At 40.3% G+C, this 21,925-nt stretch overlaps 1 protein-coding gene across 1 annotated transcript in view; it reads left to right on the forward strand.

Annotated features, from left to right (window-relative positions):
* The first annotated feature begins 7,353 nt into the window (after positions 1–7,353).
* glra4a (glycine receptor, alpha 4a) overlaps positions 7,354–21,925 on the forward strand; it is a 41,572-nt gene continuing 27,000 nt past the window's right edge. The window contains 3 exon segments of the mRNA XM_041048092.1: positions 7,354–7,487; positions 7,489–7,526; positions 7,529–7,610. Of these exon segments, the coding sequence (XP_040904026.1) occupies positions 7,354–7,487; positions 7,489–7,526; positions 7,529–7,610 (254 nt within the window).

Raw genomic sequence — 21,925 nt, forward strand, 5'->3', positions numbered from 1 at the left:
GTTATCTACATACTGCACATGCAGATACCACATTGTATCTGAAGACACTGTGAACCTTTTTCCGAATTAAGCCAGACTACGATCTTTCACTAACCTAAACCAAGTGCTGTGAATATCTCAACACCATAAAAAGTTGAATAATACATTTCTGCAACCTCCCCAACCTCCTCCCTATGTGGACTTTGCCTCTATAATAACATAATCTGACTTCCTCCTTTGCTCCCATCATAATTACTACTTTCACTATAGGACTTTGTCGCTCAAATGAAAGCATATGCCATTTGGGACCCTTGCGGAAATGCTGTCTTTGTTCTTGGGAGAAATGTCTCCTTTTAAAACATCAGAAAACAATTAGGATTAAGATTTTGTTGCTTTGTGTTAGTATATCGTTTGTCTTGTTTTAAAATAACGAATTGAAACTGCATTCATACAGTGTATTTGATTTTTTTTTTTCTGGATCACAGATTGAGCCTTTAAGTTACATGCACAGGTGTGTTTATGTGTGGGCCACCTTGTTTAAAGCAGTAGTTGGGGGGTATGGCTGTACATGGAAGGATATACAGCTTGAACAACACAGCCAAGTTATCTCTGCAGGCCACTCTGTCTGTCAGTCCACAAAGAAGGAGGCATGTGGTTCAGTGCAGTGAGTTGGAAGGAATGCAAATGTAGGTGCAAGGGGTTACGTTTTGTCATTTAGTCTTGTTCCACATGTGGGTAGGAGAAAAAAGGGCATTCTCAGAGGCAGAGACAGTCTCTTCCTGTGGCTGTAAATAAGGCTGTGAGAGAGTAAAAAGGTGCAGGGGTGGCCTTTTCTTGTTTGAGAGATGGAGCAGAGTTGCTGTTCAGGTTTGAAGCTCTTATCTGGAATTGAGCAAAGTGTTCACTTCGCTATTGTACGCTAGACCAAAGCACCGGCGTCTGTCCACTTGGAGGAATGTAGCACAAAGCACTTGGAATGCTGTTGAAAGAAACTGTTCTACCACACAACAGGCTATATTGAAGACAAATACAGTGAGCAAATTTCACATGGTAAACATGCTCTATAGCGTGACAAGACAAACAACATGGGAATGCAGAAGACTGAAAGCAGATACTACCTTTGATCAGGCCTCCAAGACATTCATTAGTGACCTTTCTCTCAGTGACATACCTAACCCATGTCACCATATTCATGTCTGTCAATGTTTGACCTTTTCTTTCCATTTAAGTTTGTTCATCTATTTATACCACTGCTGAACATACCAGACCTACCATCAGGCTTTGACTAGACTCTGTACAGTTGTTTGGCAATATCAGAAGATGCCATGTTCGTCTGACACAGGTCAGAGACTGGCATACAGCAGGTCAGAGACATTGTGCATGTTATTTTTTTTTCCCCATCTGGGTTAAATCATATCTGAGTCTGGATAATGTGGTGCTTTTGAGTTTTATTTGTAATTATATGTCAGTCAACTGCTAAAGGCTGCCTGCTTCAATGGATGCTTGACTCAGAGCCAGTGAAGTGAACTACATTTCAACAATTGCTTATTTTTTAGTGCATAAAGGCTTGTGTTTTGGAGAACAGTTTTCATGTGTGGGGAGTTACTCACCCCCAAGCTTCATGGTAGTAATACATGGACATGGCAATATTGCTAAACATAGCATTACACAGGGCACGGGTATTCCCATGTGGAGGATAAGACAGTAAAACTTGGATAAGTAGGTTAGGCCAAAGTTGAACTAGGAGGAAGCGCTGCAAAACGTGGACCTTGACAGCTGACAGTTCGAGTAATAACTTTGACATTCACCTTTCTTTTCACCTCTAAACAAGTTAATTGTGTAGTTTTGTTAAACTGGGAATTTATTTGAAAGCCGCCTGATCACTGATTTGGTGATGCCTCATGTATTCTTTCTAAAAAGCCATTTCTAATCTAAGCTAACCAACTGCTGACGGTAGCTTCAAGTGTGCAGACACGACAGTGATTTCAATCTTCATAGCATTCCTTTAATATGCACATGTTTCTGTGTTTTATATTAGCTCAATATGACAATGTGTTACAACTCTTCCAGGATGAAAGCTTAACCACACACTGTGAAGCTTAGTTTTCTCCATCTACATTTTATCTTATCCAGCAAGACAATACACAAACACAAACATGTCTGATGAGAAGCAGAAAGTCTTCTAGATCAAACTTCAGATATACACAGAAACAATGAATGTTGTGAAGTGTCTAATAATGGCTTTTCAGACTGTCTTGTATCTTGTATCGCAGACTTCTAATAAAAAAATGGACTCACTGAAAAGAAGCCAAACCCATAACTCTCATTACAATACAGGTGGTAGTTCCTTCTAGACAGTTTTTCTCCTTTCATAAGTTCTTTGAAGGAGACTGCCTTTGAATGGAAGGCTGTGGTTGCTGCAGTGAACTACGTGCTCAGGAATCATAAAAGAGTCTTTGAGTACCACTAATATGAATAACATGTGGAGCCCATATTGTGTTAAACTTACTTTGACATTGTAATCTTCCAATAATTTGGCTGACTGACTCTGACTGACTCTGTATTGCCCTGTCATTTTCTTCGTGGCGACCATGTCCATCTGTCAAAGCCTATCAGCGTCCTTATGAATTGGCTGTCTACTTTGGCTGGTTGTACAAATTGAATGGATGCTTTATGCAGACTGATGGTCATGTCTGCCTGGATTATTCCTTCGCTTTGTACATCTGTGAAGACCTGGGGCACATTTACCTGTACATGGGGAAAATTCATCCCTCACAGGTATGATACTAACAAAACATCTACAGCACACTTTGCTTTTAAATAAAGTTTGCTTAAAGTCAAGTTTTCGGAGCTGAAAACATTATTGAGTAAACGGCAAAGGCCATGAGGATTAAGTGGAAATGGACTTGAGTCCCATATTTATGTATGAGGAGTTTAGATATGACCAAGCACGTTCTTCACTGAATGGTGGGTAGTTTTTAGATTTTTAGGTTTATCCAAGTACCTTCTAGAAAACCTTATCAAAACGTTCCTTTCATGTACATGATCATGACAAAAATGACTAAATGAGACCACAGAACATCACAGAGTATAAAACCAAAAGAAAAACTTCAGTAAATGAAAAAAAGAGCTATTGTTGTTATTAACAACAACAATTTTCAGTTGAAGCCCTGTTCACATAACACAAGGACATTTTATATAAAGAAGAAAAACACTAAATTACTACTAAACACTAAAAAGTTTGGCTAAAAAGATAAGTCTGAAGACTGGGTTTAAAAATTAGCAGTTTTAGTTAAACACTACTAAAAACATTAAAAGTGACATTTGGGATCTATTATGTCAATGTCAGAAGAAGTTACTGAATGATTTGTGTGATTGAAGTCCTTCACTTGAATTTGTTTTTGTTCTTTAAATGTTTGTATTGAAGAAATAAAATATCTTGAAACAGGACACTGATCATTTGTATTGGATGCATATTTGTCACCTTAACAACAATGTCAACACCTTGACAAATAATTTGCACATGATGCAAATGTTAAACTCTACCAGGTTCATTATCATCCTGAATTCTATTTCCAATGACAGGAAGAAACTTATAAAGGGTGCCAAGACACGTACATGGAAGAAAGAGGAGAGCCATTTGTTACCACAGTCCTAAATCCAGACAGCTGAAATACAACCAGAGAGGATGGCACCTTAACCTTGTCTCCATGTAAGTTTCTCTAAACATTTTAAGGATAATCACCTCTTTAGGCCATAAACAGCATGGACCGCTGCACAAAGCTTTTTGTATTCGCCTAGTCTGACCGACCCAGACAGCCATGCAGAATGTTATTTACTCTGCAGTGGAGGATAAGAAAGAGGTTAGGCCACAAACAGGCTACTCCAGCCACAGGTCAGTCCCTCAGGGGATGGTTCAAGATTGGGATTTTGTGCCAGGCTGAGCAGCCATTTCTCTAGGACTAAGGGGGTGAAAACCTCCTAAGGTATAATTTTGCCAGCTAAAAACCACTTTCACAGCAAATGATGTACAAATGCTGTACACGATGACAACATAATAGACAGTCGATAGAGAATTACACACACATTTTGAAGCGATTTCCACTCATCAGTCTAAATCACAGTCTGTGATTTATTTTTTTCCATTACAGACCTCAAGTAAAGAAACAAGCCTGTGAGGTTGTGTGGGGAAATATTAGAGCCAATCTCAAACACTGTCTCCTTAGGTTACTGTGTTAAAAAGGTCAAGTTTGGTATGTGACCATGAATAAAACAGAGGCATGGCTCATGGTTATATTAAGGTAGGGCTGGTCAAAGAAAGTCAGTCGCATGGGTGAAAGGGAAAAAAGGACGGAGTGATCATCACAGCTGGAATCTGACCTTTCACTGGCAAACCAGCCGTTAATCTACGAAGCTGAGATCAGGGCAGAGTGAGAGGTGACGGAGTGACAGGCAAGATAAAAAGGTTGACATTTTCAGCATTCACTACTGACATCACTGAGGTGGTAACATAAAAAAAAAAAAAAAAGTTTAAGTAAGGTGGGTATACAGTAGCTTGTTTTCAGTTAGTGTACAGTCTGGGTGTCTTAAAGCATAAGGCTGGAAATAATTTATATTGTTGTTATTGAGAACAAACAATGAAATGATCCTTGTTAATCTGTGCCATAGCAAATATGTACTGGTATGCTGAGTAAAAACTGCACTGCCCTGCTGTTTTAACAAAGTTTTTTCAATGAAACTATGCATTTGTGATATGTTTTTAAAGGAGTATTCAGGTATTTTGGGAAAATGTTTATTTGCTTTCTTGCTGGGAGTTTGATGATCCGAATCAGGGCGTTTCTGAACCTTCTCGCTGTGGGACAAAAGTACTATCTGTGCAAGTGTATTTCCCAAAAAATGCCTAGCGACTCCTTTAAAAGATTTGCATCTGCAGTAGGAATAAATGCTTGAGGCCACAGACAGGGAAATCTTTTAAAAAACATTTTTATATAGTACACACAGAGCTGTAAGTCACAAACAAATTCCAGTAACTTGAGCCAGGCCTCAACTAACTAATGGCACATGTGGCATTAATATTCATCTTAATTTGGCGAGAACTGCGTTCCCTTGTGGAAATTTGGTGGGTGACAGTGGCCAGTGGTTGGGTGACATACTCTCTAGCCCCAGATGTCAGCGCTCATTTTAGAGCTCCACTGCTAGCCAACTGGCTAAGAAAGCAGCAACAACAGTCTCGCTGCCAGTGACAGAAGCCCTCATCTTTTCATTTCCTCTCTCTGTGTTTCTCTCCATGGTCGTCTCCACATCTACTCACCCCATCTCCACCTCCCTCGTCTACACATCCTCACCACACTACAGAGCTGGCCTCTCAGGTTTCTACAGCTGGCAGAAAATAAAAAGAAATGCGAGGCGGTAGAAAAGAAGCAGAACATTACACCAGTGTCTGACACCATTACCATTTCAGCTACCAGAAACCATGGGAGGCATTTTAATAAACTGCCTCAATAAATCTAATATTTAACAAGTCTTTTGACTTCTACAACTGGGATGAAAGTCTGCATGCCAGCTCATGTAGCAGAGTTAAACTTTATAAAAGCAGCATTTGGCTGATATTAATAAAAACTGATCTAAATTAACTATCAGACTGAAAAGGCAAAGCGGTTCATGGTTTTCCAGTTCTTCATAAGAACAGAAAAATCTAATGCATCTTTAATACCACTGCCACAGCGGAAGAGGAACCAGGAGACTGAGTAATTGTTTAAGGTAAAGGTTAATCTGCTCTGTTTTCCCATATAAAGAGAACAAGAAAAGGGTGACACAGCTGCCTGCTTAGGAAACACTAGATCTGCTGGGTGCAACCCACTCGGGAAGATGAATGACTGCAACAGAAGCAATTTAATGGTCAAACCCTATGAGTGATGTGTCACAAAGTGCTACTGCCCTGTGATCTCTAATACAGAGCCTTTAATGGACACTGAGAGTGCAGATACGCTGATCTATAACCTGAGTCACAGCGCATTTGAAAGACTCATAGTAGGTATGTAATCGACACAGAGATTTATTCGCCATTGGGAAAGACAGAACCCATTCCCACGAGTAGAAGGATGGTGGGATTGTTTGAGACGTCCAGCTGCTTCGCGATGTCTGAAAAAGGGCCTTGTAATTTGTTGAATAAACTTTGTCAGCTGAAAAGTAACAAAACCCACAAAATTTACATTAATGATTATATGCTAAAGCTTCTTCTCTGATACCAAATGTGTCAGTGCTTCTGAAGTAGGTTGGGTGCAGAGAATATCAATGTTGGTGAGTAACTTTCATGCCAGAGACCACTGTTTCATCCCAGAACATTTCATTAATGTTCTTTTTTTTAAGTATTGCTATGCTCTGCCACCATGTTGCTTTAGGTGCCCAATCTGAAATCCATTTATTTATCCATTCAGGGTCAGCAGAACAAGCTGAAAACATGACATATGACATATTATTAAAGATGAACACCATCAGGTCCTTGGGGGTACTAAATTACTTCTAATTAATAGTATTGAATGTGATATTCTTTAAACTTATAAAGTTGTTTTGAAACAGACATGGAATACAGTTAACATTCACTTGGAGTCGTGGGTTTGTTTTCGCTGGAAACAGCTGCCTGCTGTGGCCGCAACAAAGACTGAGGAGAGCGACGTTTGATGTTTCTCACTATCGCAAACTTCTTTCACATTAAGCTATGTCCATTGCTTCAAGTGCAGCTTCAAGTCCTCTCCATTTATACAAAAACTATCTCCACATGCTCTGCCCTCTAGTGGCCTTAGAGGCCCACATTGGCTTAATAAAGGAACCAAAAACCTCTTAAGTTACATTCATTCAGAGGCACTGACTCAGTGTGTACTATATTAAGTCGAGTCTCAAACTTTCGGACACCATTTTAAGCCCATTATACAAGCTCTGCATAGGCTACACACACACACACACATAACACACACACACACACACACACTCTTGGAGACTTCCTCCTCCAACATTTCCAAACTGACATTTTTATTAGAGATTCACTCCAGACTGGTCATCAGCTAAATTGCAGTGTGTCCAACACTGTAATTTAGCTCATCATCACAGCCATCACTGCCTCCATCCTAATTAAAGCTAATTACACATGAAGAGGCCATCAAAACTGAAGCTGCTTTTCCTTTAAATCTTCACCCCCTTTTTAATTTTTTGGAAGCGAGAGGGGAATACACCAGGAAAAAAAAACACACACAGGCAAAACCACACTTTCAGAGAAAACACACATTCACAGTGACACGCAAACCGACACTCCCCTTCAACACAAGCACCAACGCACCGACTGACTGACCAGCCTGAAGCAGAGAGCTTGCTGCGTGGATGTGTGCAGCCCTCTGGACTTGGTGGGAGGGGGAGAAGTTTCCCCAAAGACAAGCTTGGATCACTGAGAGAGACGATGCCTTCCTCCTCTAACCCAGTCTCACAGGCTGCTCAGCGGATTTGCTGATTTCCGAAATTTATTTTCTGCAAGTTATTCAACGGGACTGAGGAGAGATTTTGAGCCAGAGGATGCTCCCACAGGTCATTCGGATTCTATATGTCTTGTCTTTCTGCTTTTTCCAAGGAGGCTTTATCAGGTGAGGCGCACTAACATTCATTATGGTCTTTTTTATTTTTATTTTTTTTTGTTTGTGCGAGTTGTTTTCTCTCTGGCTAACTGTTTTGCATCAACTTTTCGACGCTGCTGGCTGTTCACAACACATCTGTCATTTTATAGACTTTTTAACTTGATGCGTAGATGCAGCTCTTCAGAGAAGCGAACATCGCACGCAAAACGTTGTGATGTTGGTGCGAAGGAAAGGTTTGATGTTACCTACAGCCGACTGACGCCCCCTCCCCCCCCAAAAAAAATATCGTTGACAATTAATAAGATATTAATAAATGAGAAAAATGGGACATATCCTACCACAGAGCGGTACATGCGCGCCGAGTTGAGCACGATTTCACAAAAAAAAAAAAAAAAAATCCAGTGGGGTTTTTTTTTTTTTTTTACGCACGGAGCAAACTCTGATCTCTCGGCACTGACTCTGAAAATCAGAATTTAATATCATGGTCGCAGTTTGTAAACTGGCAGCAAATGTAAATGAGTAATAAGCCTACTTGCACAAATTAAGGATCGCAAGAAATATCACATACTATTGCCTTAAAACCTGCCCTGGTCTCAAACTACCTGTGGAATTCCTGCTTGCATTGCAGGGCTGATTGGTGGCTTTTTGAGGAGGTTAAAAGGTAACGTCAAGACCCCAGTGAGTGATATGATATTCATGGGGTGATTAACAATTTACCAACAACGTGAACAAAGAGCTCACTGGGAAACAACCCATTCATTGCTTGCTGACTGAAACCTGAAAAATGTTGTGCATACTAAGCATTTGGATTCATGTTTTCAGTAAGAGCATGAAATAGAGTCAAGCATGCATGACACATGTGCAGAGAAGATTCAATTAAAGTAGATTCAAGTTGTTTGGGGACAGACAAAATAAAAACACCTGCCTCTTTCTTTCTTTCTCTCTTGGTTTGCACACTGCCACACTCCTCATGTCTCTCTTCCTCCCCTCATTCACTCAGACCATCTACAAGAAACCAAGCTCCCCTTTTTTCTTTCCTTTTCGATCTTCCTTCCCCTTTCCATACATCCTTGCCCTCTTCCTCCCTCTCTATCTCTCTCTCCCCCTCTTGGTGGCAAAAACTTTTATTTGCAGTGAACACTTTCCTTATTTCATGCCCTGCCAACCCTCAGGTGTGAGTGGAAGGGAATTAAGATCTGCATAATCCTGGAGCGGAACAGAGCCGTGACTCCGTGAACCCAGGGGCAAGGAGAGCAGCTCTTAGCCTGGAGAGCAGTCAACTGACAGCACCTCCTCTGAGAAATTATATGCTCTCCTACCAGCTTCTCTGCTCACCATGTATGGAGAGAATGAGGGGGAGGAGAGAGTGGCAAAAGGAAGGGATCGAGAAGGAAGAGGAGGGCAGGTGTACAAGACAGGCAGAATCTGATAGGGGTGTGGTGAGGCAGGGGGAAGAGATGGAGAGTCAAAATGGGAATGGGGCAAACTGGGATGGAGAGAAATGCGAGGGTGATTCATTTAGCTTGAGGCAGCGGGGAGATTAGTAAAGTGGGGGACGGGCTGGGAGATGGAGAGAAATGGTTCAGATAGGAAAGAGGAGATGAGATGAAGAGAGGAGTGGAAGGTGGGGGGGGGGGGGGGGGGGGGGGGGCAGTAGGTGTGAGAGACAGGAATTGTTGTAAAAGATGTGAAATAGAGATTGTCATGTAAAATAGTCCAGAAACTCGATTGGCATGATTGGTTTCGGACTGGATGGTTGTCGACAAGAGGAAATGAGAAACAGGAACGAAGGCTGTAATAAATAACAAAGTTCATATCATAGTCAGAGAAGGTGATGGCCGAGGGGTTAAGGGGTCTGTGTGTGTGTTAGAGAGAGAGAGAGAGAGAGAGAGAGAGAGAGAGAGACACTGCTGTGTCATGTCTTACATTGTTGCAGCACTTCAGGTCTGTTAGACTTGAATGTCAGCTCAAAAGGAAACCCTGTATCTGCCTGGTTGCCTGAACCAGTATTCTGCCACTGGGGTTGGTTGGTTGGAAGTCTGAGCAGGTTCCTTTAAATGTCCTTTCATAGAAGAAACACAGAACTAATGAAATTTAAAATGCATAGTTGTCAATTGATGTTTCACTGGATTTGATTTGATAGCCGCAGTGTGCACAAATTTGGTGGTGTAACTAGTTACAATTTTCCTTTTTGATTAATTAATTAATTGATTAATTTGAGACTGGACTTGTTTAAAGTTAGGGTGGAAATCATTGGGAATGTATGATACTAGTGCTGATACCTTACCTACGTTTCTCAATGAATAGATACTATAGAAATGTTAAATAGAGAAATCACACACAAAATCCATTTTTTCATTCAACAAAAGAAGTCTGTATTCTGCATTGTTAAATGCCGTGAAGTCAGTTGTCAAGACAAAAATCACACTGTTGCAACAGTGGTGGTGATACTTGCTATTGCACTATACAATAAGCACCTGGGAATTTAGTTGGATGGCAGGGAGGCATAATCTATGCAAGCAAGACTGTGCTTCATGTCACACTTTATGTCCACGGCGCTGCAAACCTACTGTCACCCACCAAAAGAAGTCATCTTCTTCAGGTTAGTCTATGTCAGGTGAAGAACAAATCCATTTACCACAGTGGCAGTTGGCTGGTGTAGCCACTAATCTTGTGGACTGTTGCCAGCAGACCTATAGACCTGAGTAAAAACTGCACCTTTTTACTCTAAGAGTCAAAATGTTGGCTGTGTAAAAGGCCTGTTTGGAGGTGCGCAGCCCAGCACCAGTTTAAATTGTGATCACTCAGCTGGGGACTACAAAGACACTTAACGTATCATATACTGTAGTTAACTCTGTGATTTGCAGGCTCTGCCATCTGGCATTGAGCTCAAGTTGTGTGTGCTACTCGCATTTTCTCACAATAGGCTGATTCAAAGCAGTTTGGATTTGTGCAAGTTTGGTTTTTGGTTCAATGTCGTCCTAAGAATGTCATCTCTAAAAGCAGCTCACTGGCAAATTTTGTTCCCTTCTATAAAGGTTGTATGCCATTAATATAATAAAGACCTAAAACTATCACACATACTGACTTCACTAGTATGGGAAATCACAACAGTGGACACACAAATTGTGCAAATGTATCCGTGTCCACTGGTCATCTGATGTGTGTCAGTTCATTGGCAAACAGAGTGAAGCGCAGTGAATCGCATTGAGGTGAAGGGCAGAGAATCTCACCAAGGATCCCTTCTGTCCTTGCCTCCAGCCAGTGAGAGATCATGAGTCAGAACTGGAAAAATCAGAGAATAAGTCTTATCATCCAGTGGAGCTTGGTCCTCACATGCCTGATTAGTGGGTGTCCATTTATAGTGCGTCTGCGTGTGCATATGAGAAAGAGAGAGGCACATTTGCAGGAGGCTTACTGTCTTTTCCTCTTAGCTGTAATGAATTATTTCAAGTAGATAATGGCTTTACTTGATCATAAACTTAAAGTCATCACATCTTCAGAAAGTGGGTCAGTAGCAGAGTTATCAAAATAAATAAATTACAAGTAGCATCTTTGGAAATTAACGTTAGCAAAAAAAAAGCAACCCAGTTAAGGACATAACAAGGAAAGTTTTTTTTTCTTACTTTACTGAGAAAGTTCTTACAGAAAAAAAAAATCCACAACAAAAGTGCGAACATTGTTAAAAAACTATTCAAGATTTGCATTTCTGGGCCCATTTTGTGGTTTGGTGGCAAGTCTCTTGTATCCTCATGGATATCTGGCCCAATTAAGATGATATATATGCCACTGAGATAACAGAAAAACGTTCAGACATCTAAACAATCAACTTTAAATGTCAAATTTCATAATCAAAGAGCAAAGCCATCTAGACTCTCTAGTGTTCAAAAATCTGTGCTTAAGGCTGAGAAGTCATTATTTTCATTTTCAGAACTCCTGTTTACTGACTACTTTCAGTCGGAAAGTGAACTTTTTGACGTGTGGGAACATTCTTGTGTGCATTCTTGCATTCAATGAAAGTTGTTAAAAATTACAATGAGGAGCCTCATTAAGAGTCCATTCATACCACAAATCAGCTGCCTATCGGTTGTCAGGCATCATATCAATGAGTTTTTTTTTTAAATTGCAAGTCAGAGAGTGTAAACTGCAAGAGAGGAAGAAGGTTTGGGAATGGGTCTGGTCAGTGTGAAGAGCAATGGGTGATAACATTTTGTACCAAATGACGTCTCTTAGGACAGCTATCCTTCAATGCACCTAACGTTTTTTTCCCTGAACAGACTTCTCATTTTAAGAGCATTCTGGTGGGCAAATGGGATGCCTAGGGCAGCAGAACTTTTTTCCTCAAATGGCTGAAGCTGATGCCTAGATTGTACTAATGTTAACCTTCCCAGATGTTTAAGTGTAGAATTGCCTTCTAAAGTTGTTGTTTGTTGTGTAAGGGTTTAAAAACAGCAAAATGAAACCAGTTCATTACAATGAAATCGCCATAATCCGTGGATGTGCATGTGGGGGTGAAGTACATCCATGCAAAGTTTTCATATCCAGTTCAACTCTTGTGAATTTTGATGCGCAAATTCACACTATTGACCAATAGCGAACTGTCTTGACGGTGACCTTTGAGGGAACAGAGAACCAGAGGGACCAAAAGTGTAGGAAGCTCAACACAGCTCATTAGCTGTGTTGTACCATCCACTTTTACTTCCCTCCTCTGTCAGAATATAAACTGTTCAGGAATGGTTTGCAGTCAGTTATGAGAGAGGAGTCAGCCACACAGATAAATTACGTCTGAATAAACTGTGTGAACTTATTGTATCACTAGCAAGCTTGCCACCTGACAGCTGAAAAACGTGACAGGCAGCTGAAAGCAAGCTCACAGCTCAGAGAGCCTTTTTTCTCAATAATTCCTTATTGAATGAAATGACGTACAGCCCAGAGAACAAAATGCCAGGTGAAAAAACAGCCCAGTTCAGAGAAAATAGAAAGAAGCTCTGAGAGAAGTCACTACATCACCAAGCCCCTAGAGCCACATAATCTGTGAAGACACTTGGATGAAGTTCACTGTGGCCTTAAAGCTACTGATCATTGACCTGGAGCTTATGCAGCTGTTGCACTCATTGTGAATCAAGATGTAGACTCACAAACTTAAAGGTATGGTGGACAAGGGCTTTCTAGAGAGAAAGGCAAAGAGTAACTATATTTTAATGTTTGCGTAAAATGTCACAGTCAAATTGCTTCCATCAAGAAACACCTGTTAAACAGCAGCCGCAAAAGTGTTCCCTGCAGAAAACATTCTGGAAAGAAGTAAACACAATTTAGCCAACCCAAACTTCAAAAGCTCAGTTGTTGGGCGAGGACGCAATCTTTCTGTGATAGTTTTTAATTAAATTCTGATGGTAGTCCCAGCTGGTATCTGGAGGCTAGTAAACAGTAGAGGGAAGAAGGACTGCAATTATTGTGTGCCTTCACTTTAAACGCTTCACAAACCACAAGTGACGTGGTTTGTCCAAAAAATGTGTGTGTAAAAACTTTGATGAGTAAAAAATGCGATTTCCACCTGTGAATTGTTTTTCACTAAAAGAAAAACATACCTTTAAAAGAAATGTATACTTGTTTAAAGTGAAATTAAAGCAGGTAATTAATTAAAAAATAAATACATGAAATAATGACCTGGTTTGAGCTCACACGCAGGGTTTCGCTTGTTAATCGTTTTCAAAAGGACAATTGTACATGCCAGTGGAAAAAAAACAAAAACAAAACATTGTCAATTGAGTGTAGCAGCAATTTCACCTTGAGTTAGAGTGTCACAGACACTTCTGGGGCTCTCTTATCCTTTCTGAAAACACAGGAAATCCCCACACACTTGGCTGATACACAGACTAGAGCAGCGAGGAGTGCTGACGAAAAGGAAGCATGAAAGGAGGACAGATGGGATGTTTACGTGAGTTAATGACTAAAAAATGAGAGCCAAGCTGGAGACAAGAGTCGAACAGACGGTTTGCTCTCCACAGCCAGCGCCACCGTGAACAGTAGTGGTATACTTATCAATGAAATATGAAGACCAGGGATACAAAGAAAATTCATCAAAAGATAAACAAAGAGTTTATATTTTTGTGCTGGTAAGCTTTAAATTCCTTTGAGGATATGCTGAGGATTTAATTGTAGCTTGTTAAATAAAACTTCAAAACAAGGCATGATTCATTGTGCTCGTTCTCAGGGGAATGTCAGGATTTGTTTTTTCCACAACTAGTTTAATTTTTAATTCATAATATAGTTATTATAATTTAAAGGAACTGTCTTTGCAGCCAGAAAAAGTCACTGCAACACTGACTTTAAGCCAAACAAAGGAACTTTCCTCCTGATTATAAATTTACAACTTTTATTAAAAAGGGGAGTTGGTGAGCACACATACTTGGCCACACAGACTACTCTAAAAATCCCAGACAAGAAAGCAGGAGTTGACACAGACCTGCCCATTGCTTCACTGGGCATTAAATCTGTGTTTGGATATGTGGTGGAGGTGACAGCTTACTGATGGTCTCTAGCAGTCAGCCAGCACCTTCAGTGTTCGGCTGACACCCCGAGCAGAGAGATGTGACTGATGGTTTTCTGCCCATTTCAATCAAACCACATGTGACCTTTCCCCGTTTCTGTTATATGAAATGTGCGTTTCCATCTCCTCTGCCACATCTTAAGACAAAGTAATTTTCACTGAGAGCCGGATGCTCGGGGATAAAGATAGTGGTTTTGTCTTCAGGGAGTGCATCTCCTGAAATATGCCAATTATCTGTATGATGATCTCTTCTCTTATTAAGAATCTCACCATGAGTTTAAAAGCTATAATCAGTGACATCTTACATAAAGTTTGGAAGAGAAATGGGTATCTCTCCCCGCTGTTTCCTTGCCCACACTAAACCATGTGTCTGTGACATGCCTCTGCTGCCAGCAGAAATCAAAACCCAGAGCCACTGAATAATAAATGCATCATGAAGTGTAACTGATGCGCATCAGCTCAGGGTAAACTTTTAATCTCTGCAGATATGTAGCTGGCTAATGCTAAGCTGGGAGAGCATTAAAATGCAACATTGTCTGTTAGTCATGGAGGGAACCACCGAAACCTTTCAGGCATACGTTCAAATCAAATGTGTTTTTGTGCGTCCTGCACATCACTCGCTTCACACATGCGTAGGATAAAAAATTAGGCCTATAGTAAAACAAAGCACTGCGTTACATTTGCCACCTTATGGCCACAAACTACCACAGCCCTGCAAACTGCAATGCAAGAAGACTCAAAGCAACTTCAACCAAAGAAGTTGGAAGAGACAGTGATGTAGGTAGGGAAAAAAAAAAATCACAGTTGTACCTACAAATACAAGCGATTCTTTGCTGCAGACTGTTTCTCTCTGTGCACAAACCAAAAGAACGCAGCATACATTGTCAGTCTTGTCAGTTTGTCAGTAAAAACTGTGTGACACAGTGGTAGGGTAATGCAATTATGTGAACCTCTCCACTCTTCTTCTCTGGCCCTGGCAGATTAAAATGGCCACTTATTGACTAGAGCAGCACTTTGGCTCTGAGGTTCACCACTGTAGGTCATTTTGTTCTCTGCAATTAGGAACATGAAGTGGTGGCCCATTATGAAACCCTCCATCATGTCTGACCATACAGTCCATGCTGATTAAACTTCCCTTTAAGGCAGAAGGCGAAGTCTGGCCGACAAAAACCAGACCTCATAATAAATGGTTGGACGAAAAGAAACTGTGGGTAGTGCAGTCAAACTGAAGATCAGCTTTGTAATTGAATCAAAAGCTCATTAACTGATTCATTTAGAATGACCGTGCTGCAATCAATCAGTAATTACATAGGCCTGTAATTTATCAGCCAAATCCTGAAGGCTAAAGCCAACAGTAGTAGAGCATACTACACATATTAGTCACTAATTCAAAGCAAAAATTACACCTCTGTCTAAACCCATTAACTTTAATTTTGGTCATTTTGGCTATTTTACCAGTGTGCTAGAGTTCAGTATAAGAGAAGATTCAGATTGAGACTTTGCAATTATTTTTAAAAAATGAAAAACAGAGAACGGAGCCATCAGACAAACAAGTTACATATAGGGACTTTTGAAAAAGGTTCAAGATTTTGTCAGACTTAACTCATTCTAATCATTCATTCAGAAAATAGATTTAATTCCTTAACCTTGTCTTAATTAAGTCAAATGGATTATTTTTATTGTAAGACCTTTGAAATTATTTTTTTTCAAGAAATTATTTCATTTTTTGCTTTGAAAGTTTATGTAGAGTAGAGACACTCATGACCTTAGTTTTCACTGCTATAATCATCTGTGAATCGTGACTGTGAAAGTTCTGCGTATTGTAGTGCTGGCAGCCCAACTTTACCAAACTACCCTGTCCAAGGGAGTTATGGGAGGAAATAACACACAGTATTACAGAGAAGTGGGCATTAGAAAGATATTTGCTCATACTATTAACATTTTTTGCAATGATGCACTTGTTGCAGTCATTGAAGGGCATTCCTAAGACTGCAACGTAACAGCTCACTGATTAAAGAAGCCACTGTGTGGCTCGTGTACCCACTGTGATCCTTTCAGAAATGGTACATAATAACACCCAGGTCACTCGTATAAAAGAAACTGAGGCCTTCCTGCAGTGAAAATAAAAGCCTAAACAACAGAAAAAGGTTCCTCTCCTTCCATTTTACTCCAGCTGAGGTAACACATGAGCAGTGAAGCAGAATTTGTCAGGTGGTAAAGGGGGTTGAGAGGGTCGTATAGGGGGATTACAGCTGTGTTCGTCAGATAACACAATGGCAGTATAAGAGGGCCTCTCCTCTACAGCAGCATGAAATGAGAGTGGTCCATGTTGGGATACAAAGCAGGAGCCTGTGTAATTCCTCTACACACCGAATGAATTACTACCTGATGTTAGGGCTCACTCTAACTCTCACACACTACAGGAAAAACCGAATTATATACACTAGCACTTGTCACAGTTTCACCTTCGGGAACAGAAAAGCTTGAGAGATACATTGATCAGTGTGTCAGTGTGTTGTTTTGTGTATGAAACACAATAGCTGTGCAATTAAATGTTTATTATATTAATAGTTAGCTCCCTCCGTTGAAACAGCAAGAGATCTGATTCCTCAATGGTACGTTTCCCAAAAAATAGCCGTGCATTGATGGTTGAATACATTGTCTGTGTCCATTATCTGACATTTTGTGATATAAGTAGCCTGCAGGTGACTGTGCAAAGCTGCTTCAAGGGTAAAACACCACAGATCATGTACTTCTACAAATCCCTTGCTCTCTGACCTCTGGTTCACTGGAAGACTTTTTTTTCTCCACACATTAGTGAGATGACTAGTTGTCCTTGACAGGTGAAGTGCAGTATTCAACTATAATGATATCACCGTGTCCTAAAAAAAGAACTAAAAAAACAATAGCTGACTTTGACAATAGCTGAACCAAGTTTTTCTCAAGAGTAGAACACAACAGTTTTAGCTCTGGAAGGTGTTGTTTCTAAGCCCAAGGATATTTTGGATTGTATTGGTACACAGCTTCATATAGAGGCTGATTTTGAAAGGATGCAACTTTGACTATGTCTCTACCAGGGATGTGTTCACAAAAATAATTGCAGTCTGCAGTTTACAACCAGGAGCACTGCTGTTAAGTAAACCTTATTTAGATGTCAGAGTTTAGACATTCCAGCTCCTCACAGTCTTATTATTTCACATCATCTGTCACTGAAGCAGAATGAAATCGCTGCTTCATGGATCCCCAGAACTGAGAAAGAGATACTGCAAGTAAGCCTCGTTTTGGACAAAACCAATTAAATAGATCTCATTAAACATAGTACTGTTAAACCAAATTAGTAATCCTAGAGCGCTTATTCATTTACAGAAAGTTTGTGGGCCATGTTAGAATAGCAAGACAATGCCATGGTTTGAAAAAAAAAGCATTTTGAGTTATTGCTGTTATGCTTCTCTTTTCCAAATGTGCTTAATAGTGTTGTGCATGTTATTTATTTGCCAGTTTTGAGTGGTTTATCACATGGGCAAACATATGGAGCCAAAGTGGACACCCTTGTTTTGCACCTCTTTTAATCAAATGTAAGATGGGATACTAAACATTTAAACAGTAGCAGCATGGCAAGCTCTGCGCAAAATATCAAGTTTCAGACTGAAAGTAGTCCGTACCATATTTATCACAAAGTTTATGAGCCTGTTAGATCCTATCCTGAGCCTTTAATTAACTCCACTTTTCTTGATTTAATCAATGGCCTGGCAGGCGTTTGTCTTCCCCTGAAAGCACAGATTCATGTTAGTTGTTGAAATCATGTTTGTGGGGCTAGGCTGATATTATATTCATATTAACTTCCTTTTTATCAATTAACAGTAACACTGAATGTTTAAAAGTAATACTTATAAACTGAAACCTTCCAAACCAGGCTCAGCTCTAGCCCATTAGGTCCTTCGGATATCAGTCTGGACAATACATAGTTTATACTGTCCTCCATTACTGTCCTCCAGTAATTTAAAGACAGGATATCGTGCATTCGCTTAACGTTGCTGCAGTCACAAGCAACATGTGTGTTGCAGACAGTTGAAATTTGTCATTTCAAGGTTATGCAGCTGATATTGAAATGCCCAAGTCTTAATGACGTCAAATTGGAAGTCACATTGACATTGCGTAAAGATATGTTGACATCATGGTCAAGAAGAATGAATGTGACATTTTATTATAGCTCTTTGGAGGACACAAATTGGATGTCTGGGCTGATGTTCAAAAGACGTGATTTTATCGTGATTTTGTGCTTGGTGACACACTCTTTTAGTCACGCACGGCCATACTTTGTTCATGGTTATCTCGTGCCACACACTACGCTCAGAGCTTTCTCGCCATTCATAACAAAGCTGGAGACACATCTCTTCATCGTGTTGAGCAGACACAATGCGAGTCTGAAAATGTATTCACCTCGGTGTCTGACCACTGAGACTCCCTCCATTTGTGTGAATGTTCCCACAAGACGCCCACATTGTTTCCTGAAATAGTGTGTCAAATCTTGTGCCTCTTCTCCCTGGAAGAGAAATGTTTGCTTTTCAGTAAATGGGTGGTCCGCCGATAAATGTGTCACTGAATTTGTTGATGGCCCTGGGTCAGGCTGTTGTCACTTACTCAACAAGTAAATCCTGAAAACACTTTAGAGATGTTTTAAATCTTTGTAATACATGTCTGCAGTGCAGGGCATATTACACCAACAAAACACAATTTCAACTCCAGTTAAACCTGGAAGGATTTGCTTCTCTCTCTAATACAATGGAGTAATTAAATCCACCTGATAGTAAGACATGGAGAAAGTACAACAGTGTATGTCAAACAGGATTAGTTTGTAGTCTGTCTGAACTTGTTTTTCCTTAACAGGCTAAAGGATTACCATAGCCATATGCCTTTGTTCTCTGGAAAAACTGCAAGACATGCAATGCGTGTCCAGCACCCCAAGAGGCTCTTGTGAATAAGACATCACCCTGGAAAAGGTGCACAAAGCAAATGGAGCAGTGCCTGAGTTGTTTCTTGGACTCAAGCATGTGAGGAAATCTCACAAAGCCAGCGTCTGTCTCGCCTGTGGGTTTTTCAAATCTATGAGAAAGAAAACATGAGGACATTTCTACTTAACCGTCAGCTCTGTTCCATCACAGACTTGCCTACCAAGACATAATCAGTGATTTGAGAATGGCAACAGGAAAACTTTTGTTCACTCAGACTGATGTTAAAGCCTCTTTTGTGTTTTAGTGCATGAAATGCAATATGGGTGCAATGGAACAGTTTGACTGGTGTCACACACAAGGGCAGATGAAAACATAAACTATAGCCTACTGTTTTTCTAAATACCTTTTACCATTTGACAAAACAATCTGACCTCAAGATCTGTTCAGACCAGTAGCTGTTGTGGAGTTTTCAGTTATATTCAATGACCTTCATCAGTAGAAGGAGTTTGCTCTGTTGTTATAGAATTATAGATGATTGATGTCATATGATTGAAAACCCCAGAACAGCCACTTTATGGACCTTGGGGTGAGAATATTTTGACAATTGCTGTTTTCCAAGGTCGAGTACGAACTTCTGAACTTTACATTTTAACATTTTAGAGTATAGACATTACCTAATGGATTCAGTTGTGATTTCCAGAGTTATCACCTGAACAGCAGTGTTAGATTAGGCCTTCCTTTTCTCTGATTTACTCCCACTTCCTGTCATAATGTGACATTTTCTGACTCCTGTTTTTTTTTCACCCCTGCAGTAAAATCGTCGGATGACACTTTCTGCTCATTAGGAATTTATTTTCCCTCGAATAACTTCAGCTGGTTAAAGTGAGGTTATAGACACCTTTTTGTCTGACTAACGTGATAAGTACACAACCTGCAAGCAAAGCAATTGTAAGGTTACAAACACTTTATAATATATCACTCTCTTATTCAGAAGCTGGAACTTGCGCCTTTCGGTTAGTACATCTGCTGCTGAACTGTAAAATTCTCTGCTTTTTCAAGCATTAAACATCACTGTGTGTTTGGCTCAAACAGTAGTACTGAAAATACCACCTGGAAAGTAGTTCTGAACAAATTTGGTTTCATTCTAACAAACTGTATACTGTGCACAGTCTGAGAAAATGTGTTAACTGGTGTTTACTGTTCAATATTTTAAAAATTGCAATTTTTTGGGGGGAAGTGTTTACGACTTTAAAATATCTCTCCACCTGTTAACATGAAAGGGCTGTTGGGATGTGTTAGCTGGGTTGGAAAGATGTACATTTACATAAAAATGTTTGGGCCAAAGTGTTTTTCTCTTCTTTGAGTTGACGGTTATTAATTATTCCCTTGTACTTCTGAGGCAAGATAATCATAAAAACCAGCATGGGACTTTCACAGTGGGCAACTGCAATATAATAAAGCACAATAATAAATACCCCCCTTGTTAATGTCCATCGGTACAGAATTTTCCATTACACATCTGTTAGTGGGAAAGAATGTACCACAACACAAACACAAAATGTCCTCAAACAGTGTAAAGTTCTCTTCAAAGGGTAAAAACCAACTTCTACCTCTAGATAGTGAACTTCTACATTAGCGTCAGTGAATGAGGAGCTGGCATTTCACAAAGCATTGTTAGGCTGCCTCCTTTATGGGTGTGATTCGGAAAATCCCTGGTAGACTGAGCTCCATGGTGGCTTTGTCATGACGCCGTTGGTTCCATCCAGCAGTTTGATCAAGCGAAACAGGCCAGCGGCTATGCCTACAACTTCCTTCCTCCTCGCTGTCATGTCCAAAATATGGGTCATGTAGAGTGCAGTGACTGTGTGTGTGTGTGTGTGTGTGTGTGTGTGTGTGGATGTATTGTATGTTTTGAGGGAACATTTTTCTGTATGACAGTCTGCTTTACCTCGTCCTCTTGGGCTGAGTCCTCACTTCACTATTCAGATTGGCAACAAAACCCCAGCAGCTTTTACTCTTTGGTTTAAGGACAGGTGGACCATAAACAGGGGCCAAGCGCACATTGACTCACCCTCTGGCCGTTGGATTTCTCATGTCTCTCTTACAATGCAGTAGCTCCTATGGTGCTATGGTCTGCAAAATGACCACAGAGAAAAATGAGAATGCCACCAAATCGTACTTACTCCGTAAGCAGCAACAGTTAGCATTTAATGAGCATGAGGGAGCAGCCAGGGGAAAGTCAGAACTACAGAAGACTAACCAAAGGCTAATACCATATATAGCAGGGAAAACACCACTGCATAAGCTGCTTAAAGCAGTTAGCAAATGACTAATAGAAGAAAAAGATTATGGTAGCTGGAAATGAGCTAGGGGTAACAGGAAAACAAGCATATGCTATCAAAGGATGTGATTTATATGGAGACTGATGGGAGCTGACACCTCTATCCATATTCATATAGGTGCACGTAGCAAATGGAAGACATTAATCATCACAGCCAAGCAGTCTTCAGCTTCTAATTACATGTTCAGTGTACACTGTTAGACTGTAGTCGACTTCTGTAAGAATCCAGCTGTAGAGATTTCCCAGTGGCCTTTAAATTTAGAGAGGGATGGGAGGGGGGTGTGGGGAAGCAGAGCCCAACATGTGGAGGCACACGCAGTCCTCTCTTTAAATGCTGAAAATGCACATGCACACACTCTGCAGTGCTTCATTATGTCATGCAATTACCACCCCAGTTTGGCTGCAACGAAAAATCCAATCTTAGTTCTCCATCCACTGCATTTCATTACCTTGACTACAGTACATGAAGAAGACGAGAGAG

The sequence above is a fragment of the Toxotes jaculatrix genome, chromosome 10 (genome assembly GCF_017976425.1).
Source record: "Toxotes jaculatrix isolate fToxJac2 chromosome 10, fToxJac2.pri, whole genome shotgun sequence".
In the NCBI taxonomy this organism is placed as follows: Eukaryota; Metazoa; Chordata; class Actinopteri; family Toxotidae; genus Toxotes; species Toxotes jaculatrix.